The sequence below is a fragment of the Prionailurus bengalensis genome, chromosome D3, assembly GCF_016509475.1.
Source record: "Prionailurus bengalensis isolate Pbe53 chromosome D3, Fcat_Pben_1.1_paternal_pri, whole genome shotgun sequence".
NCBI lineage: Eukaryota > Metazoa > Chordata > Mammalia > Carnivora > Felidae > Prionailurus > Prionailurus bengalensis.
Window position 1 is genome coordinate 69,790,329 of NC_057356.1, and position 26,901 is coordinate 69,817,229.

Here is a 26,901-nt window from a genome sequence, read left to right on the forward strand (position 1 = left end):
TCACCACCTCTTACCTGGGTTATTGTGATCTCTCCTTAACTGAGTCTGTTCTTGTCTGTTTTGCCTAAAGTCTGTTCTCAACACAGCAGCCAGCAACCCTCTTACATCCTATGTTACTCTTCTGCTCAAAACCCTATAACAGCTTTTCACAGCCAAGTAAAAGCCAGTCTTTACCATGGCTCTAAGGCCTTACATCATCTGGCCCCTTCTTTCTGATTAATCTTCAACCACTTACCACTCTCTCCTCACTCACTCCACTCTATGTCTCAAATGCACTAAGCAGATTTCTGCCCCAGGGCCCTTGCATTGGCTCTTTCCTCTGCCTGGGATGTTTTCCCTCAGATAACCATATGGGTGGTTCATTCAAGTATCAGCTGCTCAAACTGATCTTTGAGCACTCTTGCCATTTCCTGCTTTATAACACTTAACACATCGCCTGGTTTCTTCCACCAGGAAGTAATCTCCACAAAAGCAAGGGGTTTGTTCTGTTCTTGCTAAAGTCCCAGAACCAGAATAGTGCCTGGCACATGGACGGTACATATTTGTGTAATATCTAAATAAGTGAGCTTATGAAAGTGGTTCCTAGGCCCAGCTCTGCCCTGTTGATATGGTGAGATATGTATATGAGGCAAAAGAGAAAGGAGGCAAGAGGAAATGGGGGAAAGAAAGTGTAGCTATTAATAAATGAATATGAAACAGAGGCATGGGGATAAGTCAGGAAAGTAACTGTGTGATAGGAAATAGCTCATTCAGACTTGAAAGTCTATAAAGCCTAAAAAAAAGGCATGAAGTTTAATTTGAAGGAATAACATTATGTGGAATTATGCAAACTCAGAAATAAAGGAAAGTTTATCTGTGAGTTGAAAGGAACTCATACTGTAGTTAAAAACATTAAAAGACTGAGAAAAAATATATTAACATCTGTGAGACTATGGTGGGAGCTTATCAGGGCACGCCCTCCGCATGGGATGAATGTTTCGGGGCAGCACGGGATGGACCGATAGGATCTCCCGGATCTTGTCCTGGCAAATCTTGTTTGCTGCCATCCCTGCTTCAAACTCTCTGCGTTCCTCTTCCTTCTCTGCTTCCCGGGCCTGCTGCTGGTAGGACATTTGCATCTGAAGTTGCTTCCTGTACTCCTGGGCCAAACTGGAACGTCTAAGATATTAGAAATGTTGAAGTACAGAATTACAAATGGTAAGCATTTGGATTCACTTAAGGCATTACAATTAAAATGGAATTTTTGAAGTCAGATTAAAATAATTTGTGAAAATCAGGGTGAGAGGGGAAGAAATAGATGGAAAATTCAATAATGTGTTTATTACACAATAATAATTAAGCTAGACATAGAACAAATATTGATTTGGTTCACTCAGAATATTTCCTGCTATCTGGAGCGAGTCCTTGGCCTCTCTCCATTTCTTCTTCCACTCTTCCCCAAGGAAGAAGTGACTTTTCTTTTTTAATGTTTATTTATTTATTTTGAGAGAGAGAGACAGAGACAGAGAGAAGAGAAGAGAGAATCCCAAGTAGGCTCCACGCTGTCAGCACGGAACCCAACACCGGTACTCCATCACGTGAACTGTGAGATCATGACTGGAGCCAAAATCAAGAGTTGGACGCTTAATTGATTGAACCACCGGGGTTCCCCAAGAAGTGACTTTGCTAATGGTAACACTGGAACAGGCTAGTCTGCCTGTTTTCTCCCCTGCTTTCTGCTGGAGAGACCTGCACTGGTCTGGTACTGCTGGTGACTGGGTGGGTAAAGGTGCCTCATTCTGTTCAGTATTAACTAGACAATTTCTTCCACATACAAGCCACATTTTAAACATATAAACCACATATTAAATTTTATAGTGTGATTTTTTTTTTACTATGGTAAAAACCACATAATGTAAAATTGACCATTTAACAATTTTTAAGTGTAATAGTTCAGCAGTGTTAAGTACATTCACATTGTTGTGAATCAGATCTCCGGGATGTTTTCATCTTGCAAATCTGAAACTCTATAGCCATTAAACAACAATAGCTCCTTCTCTCCCCCTCCCACCAGCCTCTGGCAACCACCATTCTATTTGCCGTGCAGAATTCGAATACTCTAGATATCTTGTATAAGCAAAATCACAGTATTTGTCTTTTTGTGACTGGCTTATCTCACTTAGCATAGTGTCCTCAAGGTTCTCATCCATGCAGTGACATCTGACAGGATTTTCTTCCTTCTGAAGGCTGAATAATATTCCATTGTACATATATATCACATCTGGTTCATCCATTCATCTGTTAGTGGACATTAGGGTTATTTCCACTTCCTGGCTATTGTGAACAGTGCTGCTATAAACACAGCTGTGCAAGTAGCTCTTCAAGGTCCTGCTTTCAATTATTTTGGATATATACCCACAAGTGGGATTGCTCGATCACAAGGTAGTTCTATTGTTAATTTTTTGAGGAAACTTCCTACTTTTCTCCATAGTGCTCATGCCATTTTATAATCTATAAGCCACATTTTTTATCAGCTTTTATCAGAAATGAATCTTTTATCATAAAATAAAGACGCATAAGCCTCTGTGGCAGATTCCATTTTCTAAAGATGGTTACAGTGATAGCTCCCCTCCATATGCTCTTCTGCATTGTGAACCTCTATTCCCCTTATCAAGAGGTAGGGCTTATGTCTCCATCCCCTTGAATCTGCATAGGCCCAGTGACAATTTTTATCACCAGTGACATAAAATGACCAGTGTCATATGAATATGACAAAAGTGATGCTATGTCAGTTCTAGGCATAGCCCTTACCTGGCCTGGCAGCTTCCCCTCCTGCCTACTGGAATGCTCACTTTTGGAACTCTCCCTGTCGGAAACAACCACCATACTGGGAGAAGCCCAAGCACATGGAGAGGCCATATGAAGGTGTTCTGGGTGATAATACTGATGAGCTCCCCAACTCAACATACACTGCCAGGTATATGAGAAGATACTGGAGGAGTCCAGGGCAGTTGAGCCTTCAGATGAATGCAGCCCCGTCCAACAACTGACTTGAACCACATGAGGGACCCTAAGCAAGAACCACCTAGCTGAGCCTTGTCAACCAATCATGAGAGATAATCATAACTCACTTTAAGCCACAAATTTTGGGGTTATTTTATTATGCACCAATAGGTAGCTGTGACACCTTCCATATACACTTGTTTTTCTTCTCTCTCAACTGATTCAGAAGTTGGGCAGGGAAGAAAGTTTCTATTTGTCAAGTCCCCTCACATCTCCAACAATAAACTTTTTAAAAATGAGAAGACCTCCAGAACAGAGGCAGTAGCAGGAAGTCAGTAGGGTAGGCCAGATATTAAAGTGAGTACCCCCAAACTAACAATAGGTTCAGGTACATAAACCACAGTCTTTCTAGAGTGAAAAGAGCTTATTTCTATGCATCAAGTGAGTGTGTAAGTCAGCGGACAGGCCCAAGGGACAGGAAGGGTGACCAGCAATTAGAAGAGCCAAATCTTCCTCCACCACACTGGTCACCTGAGTTGGGTATCTTGGTCATCAGTGAAAGGTTATGCTATGGTCCAAGAAATGCTGCAAGGAGGCATCTATCTGTCTGTTTCCTCCACCACAGCCTGATTGTGGTGATCAGAGGGCCACTTAGCAAAGGAAGGCACTGGTATTTCCCAAAGTGCCTAGAACACTTCAGTTTTCCCATCCAGTGAAGCTGCAAAAATTCTCCTGAGGACATTTTGCATGGACTGCTATCCCCATAAGCCATTTCTGATAATCCAACTAATGAAGCCACACTGCGTTTCAGGGTTTGTTTCATGGGGGAGAATAGTCTTCTTGTTATTTCATTAGGATTTAATGTTGGGGCCTATTTTTAAAAAATTGTTTCTGATGTATTTTATTTTTTAAGATGTTTGTCCAGTTTAATATCTAATGTCTATAATCACAATATACACAATAGCAATAAAATTTAATTTTACCAAGATGGCTGGTGCTTATTTCTATATGAAATTCTGTAAACCAACTTGAGCTTTTAAGACAAATTTAATACTGATGTTAAAAAATGTCAATAATGCATGAATAATGGCACATTGTCCTCTTTCCATGCTAAAAATCTGCCTTTTTTTAGGTAGTAAACAATAATAAAGAAAACAAAATCATACCTTGCAAAATTCTCCTTCTCTTCACGATTAAGCTCTTTAAGACCTTCATTTATACGTTCCTGTTCCATAACACGCTCTTCCTGTTCTTTTGCCTTTCGTTGCACTGAGAAAGACAAAAGTAATTTTTGCTAAACAACCTTCTTCAGACAAGACTTGCTGCCATCCCTCTGGGCATCAATGCCATCCTGTCTTTAGAGAGGCAGAGCTTACACTCACTGACTACATCTTAGGTCAATAAGTAGTCATCTTATCAAGTAGTCAGTCATCTTCATCAAGGGAAGAAGAGGGTTTAGGTTTGAATGTGCTGTGATCTACACATATTTTTTTCTTAACCATTTTTCATTGCAAATCTATGATCAGCCTTTTCAAACCAGGTTACCACTGTCAGAACACTTCTCACCCTTCTTCTTGAGGACAAACAGTTCTATTGTCATTTATGTTAATGAGAGTTTATTTATGACAAAATAAATATTGGAAAAAGCCTTAGTATATAATATATAAGGCTTTTGTAAATTAAATTTTAAAAACATAAGCATCCAGTAAGGGGGGAAAACGACAAAGAAAACAGAGTTCACAGAAGAATAAATACAATTGGGAAACATACATCTGAAATGTATGTATCTTTGGTCCCCAAATCCATTTACAGGAACTTATCTTAAATAATCATACATGAGCCAAAAAGAACTATGTACAGAGATAGTAACCTGCAATGCTAAAATAGTAGTAAAAAGATTCAAGACAATCTGAAGGTCCATTAGTTGTGTTTAGGTAAAATAAATTATGGTCCATTTTTATAATGGATTTCTAGGCAACATTACAAATTCTATAATTGAAGAAATATGACCTGGAAAAATGTTTATAGGTGGAAAAGGCTGGCTCTAAAACAATATATTCAACATGATCCTAACTTGTGAAGGGAAATGATATACATAGTAATAATACTGGAAGGAAATACATGAAGTTGTGAATAGTCGCTATCACTGGGTGGTAGAATTATGGTTGATTTTGTTTATTTGTTTAAAAATGGCCCCAAATACTTACATTTTCCATGTTGCCTCAATAGCTTTTAAAACATTTATCATGGGTAAACACGGAAATCGTTTTAGCTTATAAGCTTTCTTCTAATTTTATTACAACTCCACCCAACATGGGCCTAATAATTTTCAATGGCTGTTATAATTCATGGAGTGGAGAACCAATTAGTGGAACCAAGATGAGCTTTCTCCTGCAAAGACAACTAGTGTGGAGTCTAGTGGTACCCAAATGGTAAATGTGTCCATCTACTGCCTCTCCAGTTCATTGGGCTGGACATGGAATGATGGAAATCTGGAGGTGGCTGTTCACCCTCTCAACAGATATTTCCTTTTGTGACCAAGCACTGTTTGGAGCTGAGGGAATACAAAGGCATGCTAAGACAGAGATTGAGCAAGCCACAGGGAGAGCCCCAGAAAGAGGATTTATTATGAATAAGGGGACATATTTGAGGAATGAGACATTTGAGCTGGTCTTGAAGGATCTCCAGGATTTCTCAAGATCAGAAACATCATAGACAGGGAAGACTACCCAAGTAAAGGTATTCAGATATGAAGGTACAGAGACACCTGTATAAAGAAAAGAAGGACAGATAAAAGGGAGGAGGGGTATGTATGCGTGCTGTGCCCTACCTCCTCATTCTCCTTTATAATCACTAAGGCACACAGACCGTTCAATAGACATACTGTTCCTTTAACCTTGAAACATCTCCCACATGACTACTTAGAATCTGCTAGGATATAAAACTCTTCGTATGTTTATACTCCATGTACTAAATTAGGTAAGTTCTCCAAGGCAGGGGTCTTGCCTTAATCCTCATATCATTTTACGTATAATACCTACTTAATAAATTTTTTGGTTGCTGTTTAAGTTGAATTAAGGCCCCACTATAGTATTATTATAGTTCATTTCCTTACATTTTTCTTGAACTTGAAGTTTTCTTGTACACATGACCTCATTCACAAGTTGTCTCCTTGCCTCCTTTTCAAGTCTCAGCTCCTTGTCCTTCTCAGCCAACTTCTTTTCCTTCTCTGCCTCTAATATTCTGTCCAATTCTTTCTCCTGAGCTCTTTCCTCCTCACGCCTCTGTGCCACATATCGACGATATATTTCCTGTTCTCTTGCCATCTCTTCCTACACAACAGAAAGATTACCTCATGTAGTCAAACATGTAGATGTGATATGGTGTGGAAAATTAAGTTTTAAAACAATATTTTAAAGCTACAATCCCAACCTTTTAGAACTACATACTGACACATTTACAGATGAAATATTATGTCTAGGGTTCATTTCGAAATATCCAGGGATGGTGGTAGGGAATGGGTGGGGCACAGATGACATACAGAATGGCCAGTAGTTGGTGGTTATTGAAGTTAAGTAAAGGACACAGGAGGGTTTTATTGTACGATTCTTTATACCTGTGCTTTATAATACATTTTTTTTTTATTTTTTTTTTAACATTTATTTATTTTTGGGACAGAGAGAGACAGAGCATGGACAGGGGAGGGGCAGAGAGAGAGGGAGACACAGAATCGGAAACAGGCTCCAAGCCATCAGCCCAGAGCCTGACGCGGGGCTTGAACTCACGGACCGCGAGATCATGACCTGGCTGAAGTCGGACGCTTAACCGACTGCGCCACCCAGGCTCCCCTATAATACATTTTTATTTTTTTTTTTTTCAACGTTTATTTATTTGTGGGACAGAGAGAGACAGAGCATGAACGGGGGAGGGGCAGAGAGAGAGGGAGACACAGAATCGGAAACAGGCTCCAGGCTCTGAGCCATCAGCCCAGAGCCCGACGCGGGGCTGGAACTCACGGACCGCGAGATCGTGACCTGGCTGAAGTCGGACGCTTAACCGACTGCGCCACCCAGGCGCCCCAATACATTTTTAAACAAGTTACTTCAAACACATTCCCAAAGTATTTTTCAAAGCAGTTCCCAGATAATTTTCAATTATACAGCTTTTCATTTATGTAGGTTATGAAATTGTAACCTGATAAACAAAGTAAGTCATTACTACTATGATGGCACAGTCTCTGACAAGAAGCCGAGTCACTTGATGCTTTGTGACAGACATTCTCAGTCTTAGATATACTGTGGAATCAGCTGGGAGCTTAAAAAAGTACCAAGGACTGAATCTCATCCTGAGAGATTCTTGTCTAATGAACAAAGTTCCCCAAGTGATTTTAATGTGCAGCTAAGTCTTCAAACTGGGCTTTATTATGCTGGCATTTTAGTTGGCTTCTCTGTTGTTCATGGTATTATATTTGTGCTGTTCTATCTAGTCTCTGGTCTGATCTCTTTTGAGAATATCATAGATCTGAGGCGGGGGCTAGCAAGGTCTGAACTGTACCCTCAGAATGCATTTGCATTCATAGTCTCATATGTGGGAATAAATTTAACAAAAGAAGTGCAAAACGTATACTCTGAAAACTAAGAAATTGAAATAATAAGTGGAAAGACATCCTACATTCATGGATCAGAAGGCAATATTATTAAAATGGCAATAGTCTACATTTGGTCTACAGATTCAAAATAATCCCTATCAAAATCCCAAATAGCTTCTATGCAGAAATCAACAAGTTGCTTCTAAATTCATATGAAAATGCAAGAGAGTCAGAAAAGCCAAAACAATTTGAAAAGGAACAAAGGTGGAGGATTCACATTTCCTGATCTCAAACTTACCACAAAAGCTACAGTGATCAAGACAAATAGATATGTGACACTGGCCTAAGGATGGACATGTAGATTAATCAAATAGAACTGAGAGTTCAGAGATAAACCCTCACATTCACTCTCAATTGATTTTGACAAGTGTACCAAGACAGTTCGATAGGGGAAGAATAGTCTCTTCAACAAATGGTGCTAGAACAATTGGATATCTACATGCAAAGGAATGATGTTGGACCCCTACCTCACACCATATACAAAATTTAACTCAAAATGGATCAAAGGCCTAAATGTGAGAGCTAAACCTATAAAACTCTAAGAAGAAAACATAGGACCACTATCTTCTTGACCTTGGTTTAGGAACAGATTTTTAGATAGGGCACCAAAAGCACATGCAACAAAACAAAATATAGATGAATTGGACTTGGGACTTCAAGGGATACCATCCCTTAAAAGTGAAACTACAACCCACAGAATAAAAAATATATATATATATATATATTTTATATATTTATATATATATATATATATTTTATTCTGTGGGTTGTATATATATATGTGTGTGTATATATATATATGTGTGTGTGTGTATATATATACACATACACAACTTATGTGTAAGGGACTTGTATATAGAACATATAAAGAACTATAACAACTCAATAATAAAGACAAATAACCCAATTAAAAATTGGGGAAATGACTGGAATTGTTTTCTTTAAATTTCAAATGGATTCAAATAGATTTCTCTAGAAAGATATACAAATGGTCAATAAGCACAGAAAAAGAGGCTGAACATCATTAGTCATTAGAGAAATGCACCTCAAAGCCACAAAACAGATCACTTTAAACACACTAGGATGGTTAAAATAAAAAACGACAAACAATAACAAATTTTAACAAGCATGTGGAGAAATCAAAACCTTCTCACACTGCTAGTGAGAACAAAAAATGGTAAAGCCACTTTGGAAAACAATTTGGCAAGTACTCAGAAACTTAAACATAAAGTTACCCTAGGACTCATTAATTCCACTCCTAGGTATATACCTAAGAGGGGGGAAAAAAGATAAAAAAACCTATGTCCAAACAAAAATTTACACAAGATTACAGTAGCATTATTCATAATAGCCCAAAACTGCAAACAAATCAAATGTCCATAGACTGACAAATGGATAAAGGAAATGTGGTATATCCATACAATGGAGTATTATTCAGCCACATAAAAGAATGAAGTACTCATACATGTTACAACATGGATAAACCTTGAAACATTGTGCTAAATGAAAGATGCCAGTCAAAAAGTCACAGAATATATAATTGTATTCATATTAAAGTCCAGAATAGCAAATCTATAGAGACAGAAAATATATTAGTAGTTGCTTAGGAATAGGGGTAGGGGGTGGGGAAGAAGGAATAGTAAGACATTAAAAAAGTTCTAAAATTGACTGTGGGAATGGTTGTACATATCTGTGAATATACCAAAAACCACTAAAATGTATGTTTTAAATGGGCAAATCATATGTTATATGACTTACCTTAATGAAGCTATTAAAAAACAAAATAAAATCATCTATGGAGATCAAATGGAGAACAAAAACTCAAGAGAAAAAAAAAAAGAAATCAAATAATCCAATTAGAAAATGGGCAAGAATTATGAGAAAACATTTCACTGAAGAGGAAATACAGATAGCAAATGAGCATGTGAAAAGTTGATTGACATCATAGTTATTATGGAAATATAAAATGCAAAAACAATGAGATACCACTATACATCTATCAGTATGGCTAAAGTAAAAAACCAATAACACCATCAAATGTTGGCAAGGATGTAGAGAGACTGAATTATTCATTCATTGTTAGTAGGAATGTACATTATTGGTGGGATGGTAAAGCTACTCTGAAAAACAGTTTGGCAGTTTCTTAAAAAACTGAACGTGCAATTACAATTGCCCTTCAGGGCATTTTCCCAGAGAAGCAAAAATTTGTGCTCACATAAAAAACCTGTACATGAACGGCTACAGGAGCTTTACTCATAATAGCCATAAGCTGGAAACAACTCAGATGACCTTTAACAGGTAAATGGTAAAAACAGACTGTGGTGCAGTCATAGCATGAATACTCCTCAACAATAAAAATAAACACACTACTGATACATGCAAAAACCTGGATGAATCTCCAGAGTTACGCTGAAGGAAAATGTCAATCCTAAAATGTTACACACTATACAATTCCATTTACATAACACTCTTGAAATGACAAAATTAGGGAAATGGAGAACAGATAAAAGGGAAACATGAAGAATCCTTGTGGTGATGGGGATGTTCTGTATCTTGACAGTTCAGTGTCAGTATCCTGACTGTGATACTAGACTACAGGTTTTCAAGGCATCATTGAGAGAAACTAAATAAAGGGTACATAGCATCTCTCTGTTTATTTCTTTCAACTGCATGTGAATCTAAAATTATCCCCAAATAAAAAAGCATAATTTAAAAAATAGTAGCAGACTTCTGGTTTCCAGTCTGGCATGTCAGGAGCTTAGAAGTTGCAACTCTGTCATCCTAACATCAAGGAAAAAGCTTACAAACTTAAATCAAGAACTAACCTTAGATCCATAAGAGAAGCAAGGTCACAGGGCAAACCATTGCCCCAAATTAGAGAAACATACAGGTAAATACAAAGAATCACAACTTACCACAGTGGAAACCCCTGAGCAGAAATCTGTGGGAACCAGTGCTCGGGTAGGAAAACCTGTAATTGATGAATTTCTGGAGGCTTAGTGTGGACACCTCTAAGAGTTAAAAACTCTAAGGGGGCCCAGTCATTGAGGAGTGCGGGAAACCACACTTTTCTTGAGTTTTACCTCCTGAAGCTCTACCAGGTTCTCATAGTGAAAAATCACAGAAAAATCCTCTCATGTTTCTCTCAGAGGGAGGAGAAAAGGAATCATTTTGAAATACACCAGAGCATTCTATTCTCAGGTTGTTCTCAGGAGAAACTATTTAACCAGAGCCTAAACTGCCGGGGTTTTATCCCAGTTAACCGACCTGGGAGAAGGGAAATACCCAAATGCAGGGCCCCTCTAGCCTTCCACCTGGGAAAGGGAAACACCATAATCAAGGATTCCAATGGCGAGGCAGTCCAAACCAGCTCTAAAGATGGAGGGAGAATCCCTTCCATTGCTTGCTTGGATTTTTACGGTGTGGAGCTGACCTCACCCTTCTATTATACTTATTACCACAAAGGCTCAAAGCCAGCGGAACACACTAGATGGGGCCTGACTCCTTGGTAAGACTGGTATGGTCCAATGGGTCTATCACTTCTCTGAATATAGCAACCAGATGACCCAGATTTCATCTCCAATCTTGAAGAGGTCCCAATTCTCCCCAAATCCAGAGAATTCTTTTTACAGGGAACCCTCCTCCAAAATTACAAGGCCATGTTCCTCCACTTTGTAGGGACCTCCCATACTATTTAGGAGTCACTGGAAGGAGTAGACTTGATAGCCACACTGTGAAAGAGACACTTACCCAGACTACCAGATTTTACAGTACCAAGGCAGCCCACAGCCCCCAAGCCAGCCTTCAGGTGCCAGGCTCTGCAACCCACGTCACACCTCCTGGGCCTGGAGCTCCCATGCCAAAGCTGTCAGGAAACAATGTCTGGGACATTTCAAATAGCAGGAGGCCTTCTGCTGGCAGCTCCCCCAATTGGGGGTGCCCAATGATCTTATATTGGGACAACCATGAAGTAAGCTCCTGTCTTTAAAACAAGTGACTGTCTCACTACAGAGCCCAATCCTAATGGCTCAAAGGCCTTCAGAGAGTCCCAAGGCTCTCTCTTTCCCAAACAACTCCCCTGACCTGCAGGCTTGGCAGTTTCCCAGAGAATTACGCTAGGGACTTGGCAGCGACTGCTGCCTGCACAATCGCCCGTTTACAACTCTGGGGGTCCACTGGGACAAATGCAATAACCAGACACTCCTGGCTCTATTAGACACAGAAGCCCAAGCCCAAGTTACAGTGATTCTAAGCTCAGTGGAGGATACCCCACATTCCTTTGCAAGGTGCACCCCTACTGACCCAGTGGAGCTCACTGAGATCTGCCTCAACTAGCAGTAGAGCCCATACTTGCAGTTCCGCCCTGAGCCAGGCCTCTAGTGTGTATAGTTGACCCTGAACAACGTGGGCATGCAAAATGGCACAGCCACTTTGGAAGACAATTTGGCAGTTTCTTACAAAACTAAACATACTCCTACCATATGACCCAGCAACTACGCTCCTTGGTATTTACCCAAATGAGTTGAAAACTTACAGCCATACAAAAACCTGCACATAAGCATGTACAGCAGCTTTAGTCACAATCCGTAAAACTCGGAAGCAACCAAGGATATACTTCAGTACGTAGCTGGATAAACTGGTACAACCACACAATGTTATGTTATTCAGAGTTAAAAGGAAATGAGCTATCGAGCCATGAAAAGATATAGGGGAAACTTAAATGCCTATTACTTGGTGAAATAAACAAATCTAAAAAGGCAACGTACTATGTGATTCCAACTTTATGACATTCTGGAAAAGGCAAAACTGTGGAGACCGTAAAAAGATCAGTGGTTTCCAAGGGTTTGGAGTCGGGAGAGGAATGAACAGGGGAGCACAGAGGATTTTAAGGCTAGTGAAATTACTCTGTATGATACTTTCGTGGTAGATACATGACATTTTATATTTGTTCACACCCACAGAATGTACAACACCAAGAGTAAACCTTAACGTAAACTATGGGCTTTGGGGGACAATGACGTGTCGATATAGGTTCATCGATGATAACAAATGTACCACTCTGGTTGCGGGATATTGATATGGGAGAGACTGTACATGTGTGGGAGGAGGGAGTACGTGGGAAATTTCTATATCTTCTGCTCAATTTTGCTCTGAATCTAAAACCACTCTGAAATATAAAATTTTTAAAAAGGAACAAAAAATAGTACTTATGGGAAAAGCACAACACCCTCAAGAGTTCAATACAAGTTTTAAAGAAACAGCTGAATACTGAATACTGGAATGCTTTTCTCTTGCTCTCTGCTTGACAAAACTTTACCTATCTTTTGAGGTCCCTTGAATACCACTTTCTCATTGATGTCCTCCCTAGCTTCCCAGCATACTTAGTCACTCATTTCCTTTACTCCCATCCTGCTATGACAGTCCCAACACCACGTTATAGGAGTTCTCTAAATTCAGTGAGCATCAGAATCCCCTGGCAGAGCCTGTTAAAACGGATTTCTTGCCCCTGCCAAGATTTCAATTCGGAGATTCTAATTCTGGAGCCTATGAATTTCTCTTTCTAACATCTTCTCAGATGATGCTGATGCTGTTGGTTTGTGAACCACACTCAAAAGTAACATGGGTGGTGCATGGGTGGCTCAGTTGGTTGAGCATCTGACTTCAGCTCAGGCCATGATCTCACGGCTCGTGAATTTGAGCCCAACGTCGGGCTCTGTGCTGACAGCTGAGCCCGGAGCCTGCTTCAGATTCTGTGTCTCCCTGTCTCTCTGCCCCTCCCCAACACGTGCGCGCTCTCTATCTCTAAAAAACAACATAAAAAAAAAAAAAAAAAAAAAAAAGAGTAGCATGGGTATGGTTCATTCTACATGTGGCTGGCTCCTGTAAGACTAAAAGCTCAGCAAGGAATCTCATCTAGCACATAGTAGGCACTGAATAAATATCTTACCTTTTTTTGCTTCTTTTTATCAGCCTCTTCCTGTAAGTTTTGAAGGGCCCTTTGCACGAGTTTCATGTTCAAGTCCTGCTCTTCTCTGTATTCCTGCTGAGTATGCTCTGTCTTCTCTAGGAGCGCTTTTTGCAAAGCAGCCCTAAGTTCCTGTTTTGTCTTTTGTTTCTTTAGCTTATCCTGTTCATTCTCAAGTTTCACCTGTGCTTTGTCATTTTCCTAAGGTAAAACAATAATGAAGACAATGTATCAATACAGTTGGACAAAACAAGTAAGTCCAAGCATTTCACTTAAAAGATGAAAATCAAGGATTTCTTGGAATTTAGAGGGACTGTAAGATAGAAAACTTGCCTTTTCATTGCTGAGTCAGCAAGAAGGCTTTGTGCTGTGATTATAAAATAATAAATGGTTTTACAGTTTAAAATGCAGAAAAATATAAAGAGAAATCACTTTTAACCTTGTATCCCTCCCACACTACCACACTCAACATTTCAGTGCATTGGCTTTCCAGACTTTTCTATATACACCTGCAACTTCTGGATATGGATCTATTATTATGCAGCAATAGGAGCTCAAAAATGGAAATGTGCACATCAGCTGCATATACAAAATTAAACATGCAAAATTACCAATAACAAATACTCCTTTAAAAGTATTCCCCCATTCCTCTTATTTTCTTCTCTTTCTAACCCTCTGGGCTTAATTGCCTGGCCAATCAAGCAGTTTCAACTGGGGCACCAATGCTGTTGGGCATTGTGGGTTTGGTAAAATGCCTGGACGTGGTAAAAACTGAAGCATTAGCCCTCCTGCCAGAGGCAGCTGAGCCGTCCTAGAGGGATAGATAAGTACTTGCCCAGCTGGGACAAGAGACGACGTGGCAATAGCAAGGATGGTGTACAATTCCCAATGTGATTTAACCGAGACTCACAACAGCCATGATCGCCATGATCCCTGGTTTGTGAGAGAGAGAGTTATAGGCTAGACTTTCCCAGTAATGCCATGAACAGTAAATAACGAATTGTGAGGTTCAAACGAAAATGTGAAACCGAGCTGCAGCACCTAAGGAAAAGTAATGGCTATCAAACATGAAAGCCAATGCAATAGCCGGACACACTTTTTTTTTTTAACAGTAAGTCTGACTACACTGGGAGGAAGCAATCAGCCAAACCCAGACTCTGAGACGTGGGGGAGATGGGATGGGACAGCAGAGACCTGTTCAAGACTAAGAGATCTGAAAGCAGTTGGCCACGTCTTGGTTTCCCTGGGGTGGTTCTGATGACACACCTATTGTGCTGATGTAATGAATTTATTGCATCCTTTCCATCTCAAATGCACCCTGGCTTGAATAAGAAACAGCCACTCCCTCTAAAGAGACTATAAGACCCATGTTTGGATTCTCTAAATATCAAATAATTTAGGCAGTGATGGAAATTAGATGCTGATTTTAGATGATAAAAAGGAGTCACAGTTAACTTTTTTAGGTCTGATATTGGCACATGTCAGGAAATGTCCTTTGTTGAGATGCACACTTGACATGTATTTAAGGGGGAAATGACCCTCCTGGTATTTATGTTTTAAAATGTAAAAAGGGAGTGGGGTTGGGGGCAGGTAGAAGAAACCAATGTGGCAAAATTACACAGCTGCTAAAACAGGGAGATGGGTAGAGGAGGGATTCATTGTACTCTTCTGTGCATTTGAAAATATTCACAATAAAACATTAAAAGGGGTGAAATTTATATAACATTCTCAAAATTACAAAATGATAATGATAAAGAATATATCAGTGGCTGCTAGGAGTTAGGATTGAGGGAGGTTACGACTACACAGGAGTAACTTTAAAGGAGTTTCTTTGAGGGGGACCTGGGTGGCTCAGTTGGTTAAGTATCCAACTCTTGATTTTTGCTCAGGTCATGATCTTGAGGTTTGTGAGTTTGAACCCTGCATTGGGCTCTGTGCTGACAGCCAGGAACCTTCTTGGGATTCTCTTCCTCTCTCTCTCCCCCTCCCCCACCCTTTCCCTCTCTCTCTGCTCTTCCCCCGACCTGTACACACGCTGTCTCTCAAAATAAATGAATAAAACTTACAAAAAAATAAAAGAGTTTCTTTGAATGGTGGAACAGTTCTGTATCTTGATTTTGGTAGTACTTACAAAATCTATACATGTGATAAAATTTCTAGAACCATATCCCTTCCCCCCCAAGAGTGCATGTAGAAACTGGTGAAACCCAAAGGTTTTACTATATTTAAATAAAGAATAACTTTAATTGAAGGTATTATACCAATATTAATTTCCCGTTTTGTTCTTTCAAATGCACTTTTTGTGCATGTTTATTTTTTATCCTGCAATTTTACTGAATTTGTTGATTAGATCTAACGGTTTTGGGGTACAATCTTTAGAATTTTCTGGATGTAAAATCTTATCATCCGCAATAGAGACCATTTTACTTCTTCCTTTCCAATTCTGATGACTTTTATTCTCTTTCTTACCTAAGTGCTCTGTTAAGGACTTCCAGTACTATGTTGCACAGGAGTGGTGATAATGGGTACCCTTGTTTTTTTTTCTGATTTTATAGAAAAAGCTTAAAACCTTTTACCATTGAGTATGATGTTAGCTATGGGCTTGTCATATATTGTCATTATGTTGAGACACCTCCTTCTATACCTAATGTGTTGATATCTCAGAACAGAAGCAGTTTCAATTTTCTTAGAGAAGCTAAAATATTTAGGCATCTTCCACTAAACTCTCTAAGAGAAAACAGTTTCAAACCCAGGGAAGGTTTTCAGGGACTCTGAAAAAGCTTACCTTTAACATTTATTATGGTTCCAAATCTCAGAACTTGAGATTTCCCAGGAAAATATACCTTCTTCCTAAATTTGGTGGTATTAAAGTATCAGTTGCTAGAAGCTCTATATACGTATAAAATTGCTACTTTTTTTAATGCTTTCATACATTTCCAGTGACACCTTTCTCTTTTTTTTTTCTTTTTGAAAGAGAGATAGAGAGAGACAGAACATGAGCAAGGGAGGGGCAGAGAGAGAGGGAGATACAGAATCCGAAGCAGGCTCCAGGCTCTGAGATGTCAGCACAGAGCCCCACGCAGGGCCTAAACTCATGGACCATGAGATCATGACCTGAGCCGAAGTATGACACTCAACTGATTGAGCCACCCAGGCGCCCCTCTAGTTTCTATATAGTAGGGGCAGTGACCTGAAATTATTGATTTTGGTGACTAGGGTGAAGGGAGCCTCTATAGCTGTTGTATAATGCTTTACATAGGTCATGGAAGTCCTATGGAGTTATCCATATCAAAGAATGGGGGAATGTTGCCAAACTGCCACTTACCCTCTACGGTACTGCCCATGATTCTCACATTTCACCCTCACAACAAAGACAAGTGTCTTTTGCCTCATTTTTAATTTTTTAATTTTTAATTTTTTAATGTTTATATTTGAGAGAGATGTGTATACTAGCAGGGAAGGGGCAGAGAGAAAAGGACAGAGGATCAGAAGCGGGCTCTACACTGACAGCAGCAAGCCCCATGCAGGGCTTGAACTCATGAACCATGAGATCATGATCTGAGCTGAAGTTGGACACTTAACCAACTGAGCCACCCACGTGCTCCTGACTCATTTTTTAGATAAAGAACCCAAGTCACAGTAGTGAAGTCACTTGCCCAATGCAATGGGACAGCACTGTTAACTGGGCCTTGGAATCCCAGACTCTAACCATGGTCTGCTGCCCCTGTGAAGCAGCCAGGCCATTGGGCAAACCGCATGTAACCATGTCCTACACCCACTGAGCAGATCATCTTGTGACAAGCACTGTAAAAGGCCCACCACAAAGCGCGCCTCCTCTTCCTTCAGCTGCTGCGCGGCCCGCCTTTGCGCCTTGATGCTGGTGATCTGGGCATTCAGCCCCAGGCGTGTGTTCTCCACCAGCTCTTTCTGCCTCCTTGCCTCTTGGGCTTCTCGCTTTTCCTTGGCTAATCGGTCTTCCTCCCAGAGCTTTGAGAACATTTGCTCTTCCACCAGTTTCTGTCTTTTCAGTTCCTCATTAAAAGCTATCTGTGCTTTCCGCTCCTCGCACACCTTCTTCTGATGGACACAAAACAAGTGAACACGGAGTTCCTCGCAGCATTCCCTGAAAGGAGAATTTTAAAAAGGCAAAAGTTAGCCTTCCATGAGACACGGCTCTATTGAGGCACACATCTGCACAGACACTGGAGAAAGAAAAATGAAAGACCTAGAGCCGAGGAGACATGTGAGGGGTGGCAGGGACGTAGGCACCATGATGTCACAGACAAAACACAGGCATTGGAGTCAGGCTGAGCAGGCTTTGAATCCGAGAGCTGACATTTCTGTGTGACCTTGGATCAAAAACTAGACCTCTCTGAGCCTGTTTCTTTATCTGTAAAACAACTGTTTTTCAAGGTTCTGGTAAGGATCAGAGAAAATGGATGAAAATATCTGGTAAATAATAGAAGCTAAATAAATGGTAACTATTATTACTACTGTAGAGGAAACAGAAGAGGCAAGGATCCCTGCACTATTACAAATAGATTAAGGCTTTGGTAGGAAGAGACCCTGCATGCCATAGAAAGAGCTAAGGGTCAGCATGTCATGGTGAAGTTGACCCAATGCCCCTGGCTTCCTGGCAGGATACATGTCACTGAAGGGGGTTCTGCCAGAGCTGGGAAAATAGCCCAAATGCTGCCTTTTCATACCCAGGCTTCTGTCACCATTCCAGAAGAAATGCTCTTTCAGTAAGTGTTTAGACCTCATCCTTTCTTTCACTCTTGGTAATTCAAACTTCTTCAAAAGTTCTTCATTGAGCCCATTTTTAATTTAAGGGCTGCGATACTCAATACTGCCTACACTTTAGAATTACATCGAGGTATCTTTAAAGTTGTACTCTCCACTTCTTCCCCCTGATACGCAAAGATTAGTTAAATCAGAATATCTGGGGGTAGCACCCAGGCATCTATATTTTTTCAGAGCTCCTCAGGAACTTCTGGCATACAACCAAGTTTGAGAACCTCTGATTCAAGGCAATGTTTATAAACATCAAGTCTTCCTGATTTCATCAAATTCAACATCAAGAAGCTAAAATTTGAGAATGGGCTCAGTAAAGAACTTTGAAGAATTTTAGTTGCTAAGGCTGAAAGAAAGAATGATATCTAAAATTACAAGAGTGGTCAATACCATAGAAATTGACCCTGTAGAGTATCATTCAACATTTGATAAAGACTAGACCCATTTCCCTAACTAAAGGGGAATCTCTGTGAGGGCTGGGACTCAGGAATACATTTCAGGAATATATGCCCCATACTACCTACCCAATGTCCAATAAATAATTCTTGGTTAAATTGATTATATATACAGTCACACTTATTAGCAAAATAGTGACAACTAGCAGTTACCTACATTCTATGAAAAGCTGAAAGAGATTCCAGAAGCTGAAATTGTTACATTATCAAAAAAAACAAAATATTTTAACACTGAAAAATGAACTCATCTGTCTGGGATTCATCCGTGAAATTCTATCAGAATTGGCCATGACAACTAACTAAAGTCCTTCCAAATCTTATGACTTATACTCCAGGAAAGTTATTCATTTAATGAAAATCTGAAGCCTAAGAATAACAAGTATGACTTATGATATTTTTTTTCTTAAAAAGAAAACCTCTTTCTAATTACACAACTAACACATGCAGAAAAACTGGAAAATACAGAAAAGTGTAAAGACACTAACAATATGCTTAATCCCACTACTCAAACACAACTGCTTTTAGCATGTTAGCATATTTCTTTCCAGTCTTCTGTATGTGCATTTTTACTACAATTGGGGTCATTCTGCATATCTACATACATATATTGGTATCTCCTTATATCTTAATTTTCTCACCTAACACTATATTGGGAATGTTTCTTCATGAAGTCTTCTTAAAAGTAATTCCTAACCTCAAAACTTTACTATAATTTATTAAGCTGTGGAATAGAGGCTGGAGCCTATAATATATCAGTTTATTTAAACATTGCCTTATTTGATGAACATATTGGTTACTTCTGACTTTTACTATAATGTTGCAATGAATATTCTTTTTTTTAGGTTTATTTATTTATTTTGGAAGACAGAGAGAGAGAGAGAGAGAGAGAGAGAGAGAGAGAGCACTCAAGCTGGGGAGGTGGGGAGAGACACAGTGAGAGAGAATCCCAAGCAGGTCCCTCACTGTCAGTGCAAATCCCAACACAGGGTTCAATCTCATGAACTGTGGGAAAATAACCTGAGCAGAAATCAAGAGTCAGATGCTCAACCTACTGAGCCACTCAGGTGCCCCTATAATGAATATTCTTAAATGTAGCTCTTTCTGCTTATCTCTGATCATTTCCTTAAGGTAATTCCCTCCCTTAATATAAAATCAGAGCACAAAAACATTGTAAGGCATTTGAGGATGTATGCTGTCAAGAAATCATAAATTAACACTGTATGAAGATGCCCATATCAAGTATTTCTTTAGATCAATATGTCTTCAAACTTTTTTGATTATGTATCCCTTTCAGTAAAAAAATTCTATGTACCTACAAACAGGTAGGATTATTACTTATAAGTCATATGCAATTATTACTATGTCACTATATCACATAAATTATTAAATATATGCAAAAGTAAAAAACCAAGGACAGATGAGATTAAAAAAAAAAAAACATCAAATATTTCCTCCCTACATCCTAATGATTCACCTATTCTCTTAACCTTGAGAACACTTGATTCAGGGATGGTCACTTTTATCTACAGACAGTATATCTATATTAATGATAATAATCATTGATAAGAGAAAAACCTTTTGTTTGCCAGTGCTTTACATAGTACTTTCACAGTAAAATCTTATTTTTTTAAATACAGAAAGCCAGATTGAAACAAATTTTTAAAATTTTACTTATTTTTGAGATAGATACAGAGACAGAGAGTAATCAGGGGAGGGGCAGAGAGAGAGGGAGACACAGAATCTGAAGCAGGATCCAGGCTCTGAGCTCTCAGCACAGAGCCCAACGTGGGGCTCAAACCCATGAACCATGAGATCACGACCTCAGCAGAAGTAGGACACTTAACTGACTGAGCCACCCAGGCAACTCTCACAGTAAAGTCTTATTTTAGCAGCAACTTCTTACTCAACACGTCTCCGGAGGCAAGGGAAACAAAAGCAAAAATGAACTACTGGGACCTCATCAAAATAAACAGCTTCTGCACAGTGAAGGAAACAATCAGCAAAACTAAAAGGGAATCGACATAATGGAAGAAGATATTTGCAAATGACATATCAGATAAAGGGTTAGTATCCAACATCTATAAATAACTTAACAAACTCAACACCTAAAAACCAAATAATCCAGTGAAGAAATGGGCAAAAGACATGAATAGACACTTCTCCAAAGAAGACATCCAGATGGCCAACCGGCACATGAATAAATGCTCAACATCACTCATCATCAGGGAAATACAAATCAAAACCACAATGAGATACCACCTTACACCTGTCAGAATGGCTAACATGAACAACTCAGGCAACGACAGATGTTGGTGAGGATGCGGAGAAAGAGGATCTCTTTGGCATTGTTGGTAGGGATGCAAGCTGGTGCAGCCACTCTGGAAAACAATATGGAGGTTCCTCAAAAAATTAAAAACAGAACTACCCTGCGACCCAGCAATTGCACTACTAGGCATTTATCCAAGGGATACAGGTGTGCTGTTTCGAAGGGACATATGCACCCCAATGTTTACAGCAGCACTATCAACAATAGCCAAAGTATGGAAAGAGCCCAAATGTCCATCGATGGATGAATGGATAAGATGTGGTAGATATATGCAAAGGAGTATTACTCGGCAATCAAAAAGAATGAAATCTTGCCATTTGCAACTATGTGGATGGAACTGGAGGGTATTATGCTAAGCGAAATTAGTCAGAGAAAGACAAATATCATATGCCTTCACTCATATGAGGACTTTAAGAGACAAAACAGATGAACATAGGGGAAGAGAAACAAAAATAATATAAAAACAGGGAGGGCAACAAAACATAAGAGACTCTTAAATATGGAGAACAAACAGAGGGTTACTGGAGGGGTTGTGGGAGGGGGGATGGGCTAAATGGGTAAGGGGCATTAAGGAATCTACTCCTGAAATCATTGTTGCACTATATGCTAACTAATTTGGATGTAAATTTAAAAAATAAAATTAAGAAAAAAGTCTTATTTTATCCTCACATGTGTCTTATAACTTAGAGCAGCAAGTAATATCCCCATTTTAGAGTTAAAGCAATTGAAACTCAGGAAACCTTATGGTCTTCCCAAGCCACATAGCCAATAGTTGTAATATTAGCAACAGTTACGGAGTGGGTATTGTTTGCCAGGCACTGTTCTAAGCCCTCGACATGTATGAACTCTTGCAATCTTCATAGAACCAATGTCGCAATGCACATTATTGCAATTTCATTATTATTATTGTCTCCAGTTTACAGATAAAATAGAGGCACAGAGCAATTAAACATCTTAGATAAGTTCATACATTTCATATGTGGTGGAACTGGGACTGAAGACCTAGCAGTCTGGCCCTGGAGTTTGAATTCTTTGGTACTTCATTCTGTCACCTCTATCAGTAATTAACAGAGGCGAGACTATCCTCAAGTGTTCTGACAATACATCCTAGGGTATTCATTTAATAAAAACACTCCAAAACAAAACAAAACCAAAAAATGCCTACCTTAATCTGGGATCCAGTCACTAACTGTATATAAATATAGGACACTTAAAAAGAAAGTTCATGATGCATCAAAAGCATGATCCATAAAAGAAATATTGATAAATAGAATTGCATCAAATTTAAAAATTCTCTCTGTGAAAGACCCTGTTAGGAGGATTAAAAAAAAACAAACCACAGACTAGGAAGAAAAATATTTCCAAAGCACATATCCTACGCAAAGGACTCATATCTAGAATATATAAAAAACTTTAAAAACTTAATAGGTAATCCAATTAGAAAATGGGCAGACATGAAGAGACATTTACCAAAGAGGATACGCAGATACCAAATAAGCACATAAAAAGTTGTTCAAAATCACCAGTCATTAGGAAAATGCCAATTAAGACCATGATGAGATATCACTGCATACCTCTAACAGTGACAGTATAAAAATCTTGGCAAGAACATGGAAAAACTTGGTCTTTTATACATTACTGGTGCAAATATAAGATGGTACAACCACACCGGAAAACACTTTGGCAGTTTCTTTAAGAACTAAACACACATATAAAGATCCAGCAATAGCACAGGACAACTATCCAGGAGAAATGAAAATTTATGGTCACACAAAAATCTGTATGCAAATGTTCATGTTAGATTCATTTATAATAGCTAAAAAGTAGAAACCATCAAAATGTCCTTCAGTAGTGAATGGTTTACACAAACCTAAGTATATCCATACAAGGGAACACAAAGCACAAACCACTGATATGTGTAGCAACTTGGATGGACCTTACAAAGGCACCATGTTGAATGAAAACAAGCCAATCTCAAAAGAACAAATACTGTGTGATTCCATGCATGTATCATTCTTGAAATGGTGAAAGGAAAAAGAAAAGAGATTAGTGGCTGCCCGAGGCCGAGAATGATGGGGGTGAGAGGAGTGGGTGTGACCACACGAGGGAGATCTCTGTGGCACTGGAATAGGTCTGTATCTTGATTGTGGTGGTGAGTTAGATGGACCTACACGTGTGATAAAAGGAGACAGAACTGTACACACATATTGCACCACTGTCAATTTCCCTAATAGTGTGGCTATAGTTATGTAATATATAATCACTGGGAGAAACCGGGAGAAGGGTACATGGCACCTCTGTAAATGTATAATTATTTTGAAATTTAAAATTTAAAAAAAAGAGAGAGAAATCACTGGCTATCTTATTATTATTCATTTAATTATTACTGAAAATAATGTCTCTGTTTGGAAGAATAAGAACACTAAAAATGACCCAATCAAATGGGTCACATGTCCCTGTGAATGCACATGTCCACCAAAGACATGTACAAGCATGTTCATAGAAGCTTTATTCTTAAGAGTCCCAAACTGGAAATAACCGAAATGCCCATTGTCTGGAAAATGAACAAATACGTTGTGGCATATTCATACAATGGAATACAAAAAGGAGGCAGAGGAGAAGGCAGTGGAGGAGGGGGAGTAATTTCATCTTGCTCCATATATGTGTTAAAGCTCCACTTAAATTTTCAATAATGGGGCCTGATTTAGCATCCTTGGTCAAAATTTAACCCTGACCCTTCACTCTCATAATGAATGAAAACTATGTTTGATGCTCTGTATTAAAGAGTTGGCAGTATTATGTTAAAAGCACTATAAACAATTTGTTTTCAGATAAATCATAAAGCTGTAGGATATAACTGTTTCTTCAAAAAGATAACAACTTATCTAACTAGCAAGTTGTACAACTTCTCTGTGAAGCTATATACTTAGTTATACAAGATTTGTCTATGAAATCTGTAAGATGTTACCAAATTGATAGGTATTTTAACGGCCCAAACCACTTTTGAACCTCGTTGTCCTTACTGTGTTCAGAAGCATTCACCAAGGAGTGGAAAATATATGAATGATCCATTGAAATTCATTTGCTAGTGTCCCCTTTGTCCCTCCCTGCATCTTCCCCTCCAGAAGCCGGTAGGGAGTGTCCAAGTCCTATCAAGGACAAGGCGTGAGGCTATACTTTACACAGGCTAGAAAATCCAAGTCTAATCCTGTCTTGGTTACTACAAGCTTGAAGACTCAAGAAAATTAATATCTGTGGAGCTCAAGTCACCTATATGCTAGATGAGGAAAGCAGCAAGTCCCTTCTGGACATATGCATTACTACCACTCTGGTTTTCTTCACTGCCCTCCTCCAGCAGGTCCCTAAGCCCTGGAACTTGCCATTCCCTCCAGTGTGAGCAGTTTAATTTACTCTGTTGGCACAGCTGTATCTGTGATCTGTATGAACTCCCCACTGAATTAGCTTACTTGTCCTCTGGGCTTCTACCAGGAGGATTTAGGGCAATCTCTATGATTAACAGCAACTTCATGGCAGAGAGAGAGGAGATGGCAAAAGCCTTGCCTCTGAAACCATGTTTTGATCTCCCTACATGCCTGGTTTTGCTGTTTTCTCACACCTGTTGACCTTTGGATTTCTCATTGGCTCCAATTCTGCATGCTGTGAAAAATGAACTCTTACATTCCTTCTGAATTGTGCTAGACTTTAATTCGGGGTTTACATTAACTTCGTTTTGTTACTTTGTTACATTACTCTGTTCCCAAATCCAGAGTAACATGATACACAAGCTGCCCCACTCACATTTGGTGACCTGATAGCCTAAGTGACATTTGTTTTTGTGTGAAGCCGATCAGTCTATTATTCAATCCCAGAACCTGGCACAAAGTAGGGGCCCAGAAATAAATTATTTAATTACTAAATGATAATGGCTATGTTTTAAGCATTGCCGGGTGATACTTGAACTTTAAAAATCCCTTCTGAAGATAAAAGTCTTAATCAGTTACTCCAAAATTAAGAGACTGATAAAGTGGATAATTGGGGGCATTCCATGGGTCACATCATGTGATCATCACTATATTAAGAGACATGAATGAAAAAAAGGGGGCAAAATGAACACACCATCCTGAGATACATAATGGTAATTCTTGATGCACACTCTTAGAAGGCATTATTAGAGCCACTGAAAATATAACTGAGGAATTACACATATAATGAAATTATAAATATGTAAATGTGCTCTTGCTCTAAGAGTTGTAGATCTAAGAAGGAATACAACACATTGAGGCTTTTTAGTATACCTTTGCTTTAGAAGGAAGGAATCTCTCACACTTTGTGAAATTAAAAGCCTTCGTCAAGCTCTTCATGATATAAATCATCTCAGGTAGTTCCATTCAAATTTTCCCTCTGTAACTAGAGTATTGGTCTGAAATGAGAGTATAAATTCAGGGTATTCCCAAAAGGGAAAAAGCAAAACAAAAAGGGCTGATGAAGACAACCACAGGATTGGAGTGCGTATAGTGAAGACCAGAGATCTGAAAACTGAGAGTCACTGTGAGTCTGGGTCAGGAAGTGGATCAAAAGTTAAGGTTAAGACTCCAAGGACCAAGAGGCCAGTCAAGTAAACAATAAAGAACAGGGAACCAAGCATACATTCTGCACAGGTAGAGACTACAGCACTAGGGGAAAACTCAACTCTACCAAAGACTTCCTGGGACAGGAACTTTCTGCCAATAGCATGTCTGAGATTAATATCTAAAATTCAGTAACAGAATCTCACTTGGTACTTCCATTCTAATTGGGAGACAAGAACAGAACGTTAGAGCACAGTACTTACACCAACTCAGTACCTGCATGAGTGGACATGAGCAATGTGGTCTACTGTTATCCCCTTAAAAACCATCAATGTTGGTAGTTTGAGAGTACCTTTGTGGGAGTCCAGGAGTCTGGCGGAGAAGTTATGGCATACCACTAGAGACAAAAATCTGGTAATAGACACATTGAAGAGAGTAAGAACAGCTTCATTTTATCCTTGTCACCTCTCCCCCAAGGTAGCAGAACTCAGTGCCAAGACAGACACCCCTCAGTCCATGATTTCTCTTACAGGGGAAAGTGAAAACACACGAGCGAGCATGTGACTTCCCCCAAGTGGCCCATTTCTTTCTTGCCTCACCCCAAATACTGAGGTGCACGGCTGAGGGCTTGAAAGAGGCGAGGAGCACAGCAACCAGGGTCTGGAAATCATCATGGGATGCGGAGCCTCCTAACTGCCACATGGACTCCATCAGGAAGCCTGCCCATGAACTGCTGGGGACAGCTTGCCTGCAGACCCTCCAGCTGAGCCACAAACACCCCGGATACTCCATGGCATACCCCCTGTGGCCAGCTTCCTACTTGTGCTCCACTGGATGTTGAGTGTGGGCCTTTGCAGATGGCTAGCTGGCATGTACAGAAAGCTGGCCCAATTCTGTGGGATTGGGAGAAGATGCACACATTTAGGCATTTTGGGGTGCCATACTAGGAAAAACAAACAGGAGTCTCTCAGCACCCGGCCTAGCTTTGCAGGACTGAGAGAATCCTCTCCCCAAAAGAAAGAACAAAAAGTATGGAGTAGGCACATCTGTAAAAAGGTCTGAGAAAGCCTCAGAATTCTTAGCTGGGCCAGCCTGTGAAGGTATACTTATCCTGAAGCAATCCAGTAAAGACTAGAGGAGGTAACTGTTTTCAAGATGTGAAA

General features: G+C 39.5%; 1 protein-coding gene across 1 annotated transcript in view; it reads right to left on the reverse strand.

The window, feature by feature from the left end:
• Positions 1-655: 655 nt before the first annotated feature.
• The window catches only part of CFAP53 (cilia and flagella associated protein 53), a 36,470-nt gene continuing 10,224 nt past the window's right edge, over positions 656-26,901 (reverse strand). The window contains exons 4-8 of the mRNA XM_043558843.1: positions 17,415-17,718; positions 13,578-13,796; positions 6,098-6,314; positions 4,149-4,251; positions 656-1,158 (exon numbers count right to left, since the gene is read on the reverse strand). Of these exons, the coding sequence (XP_043414778.1) occupies positions 930-1,158; positions 4,149-4,251; positions 6,098-6,314; positions 13,578-13,796; positions 17,415-17,718 (1,072 nt within the window). The 3' untranslated portion in view covers positions 656-929. The remainder of the gene's footprint in view (positions 1,159-4,148; positions 4,252-6,097; positions 6,315-13,577; positions 13,797-17,414; positions 17,719-26,901) is intronic.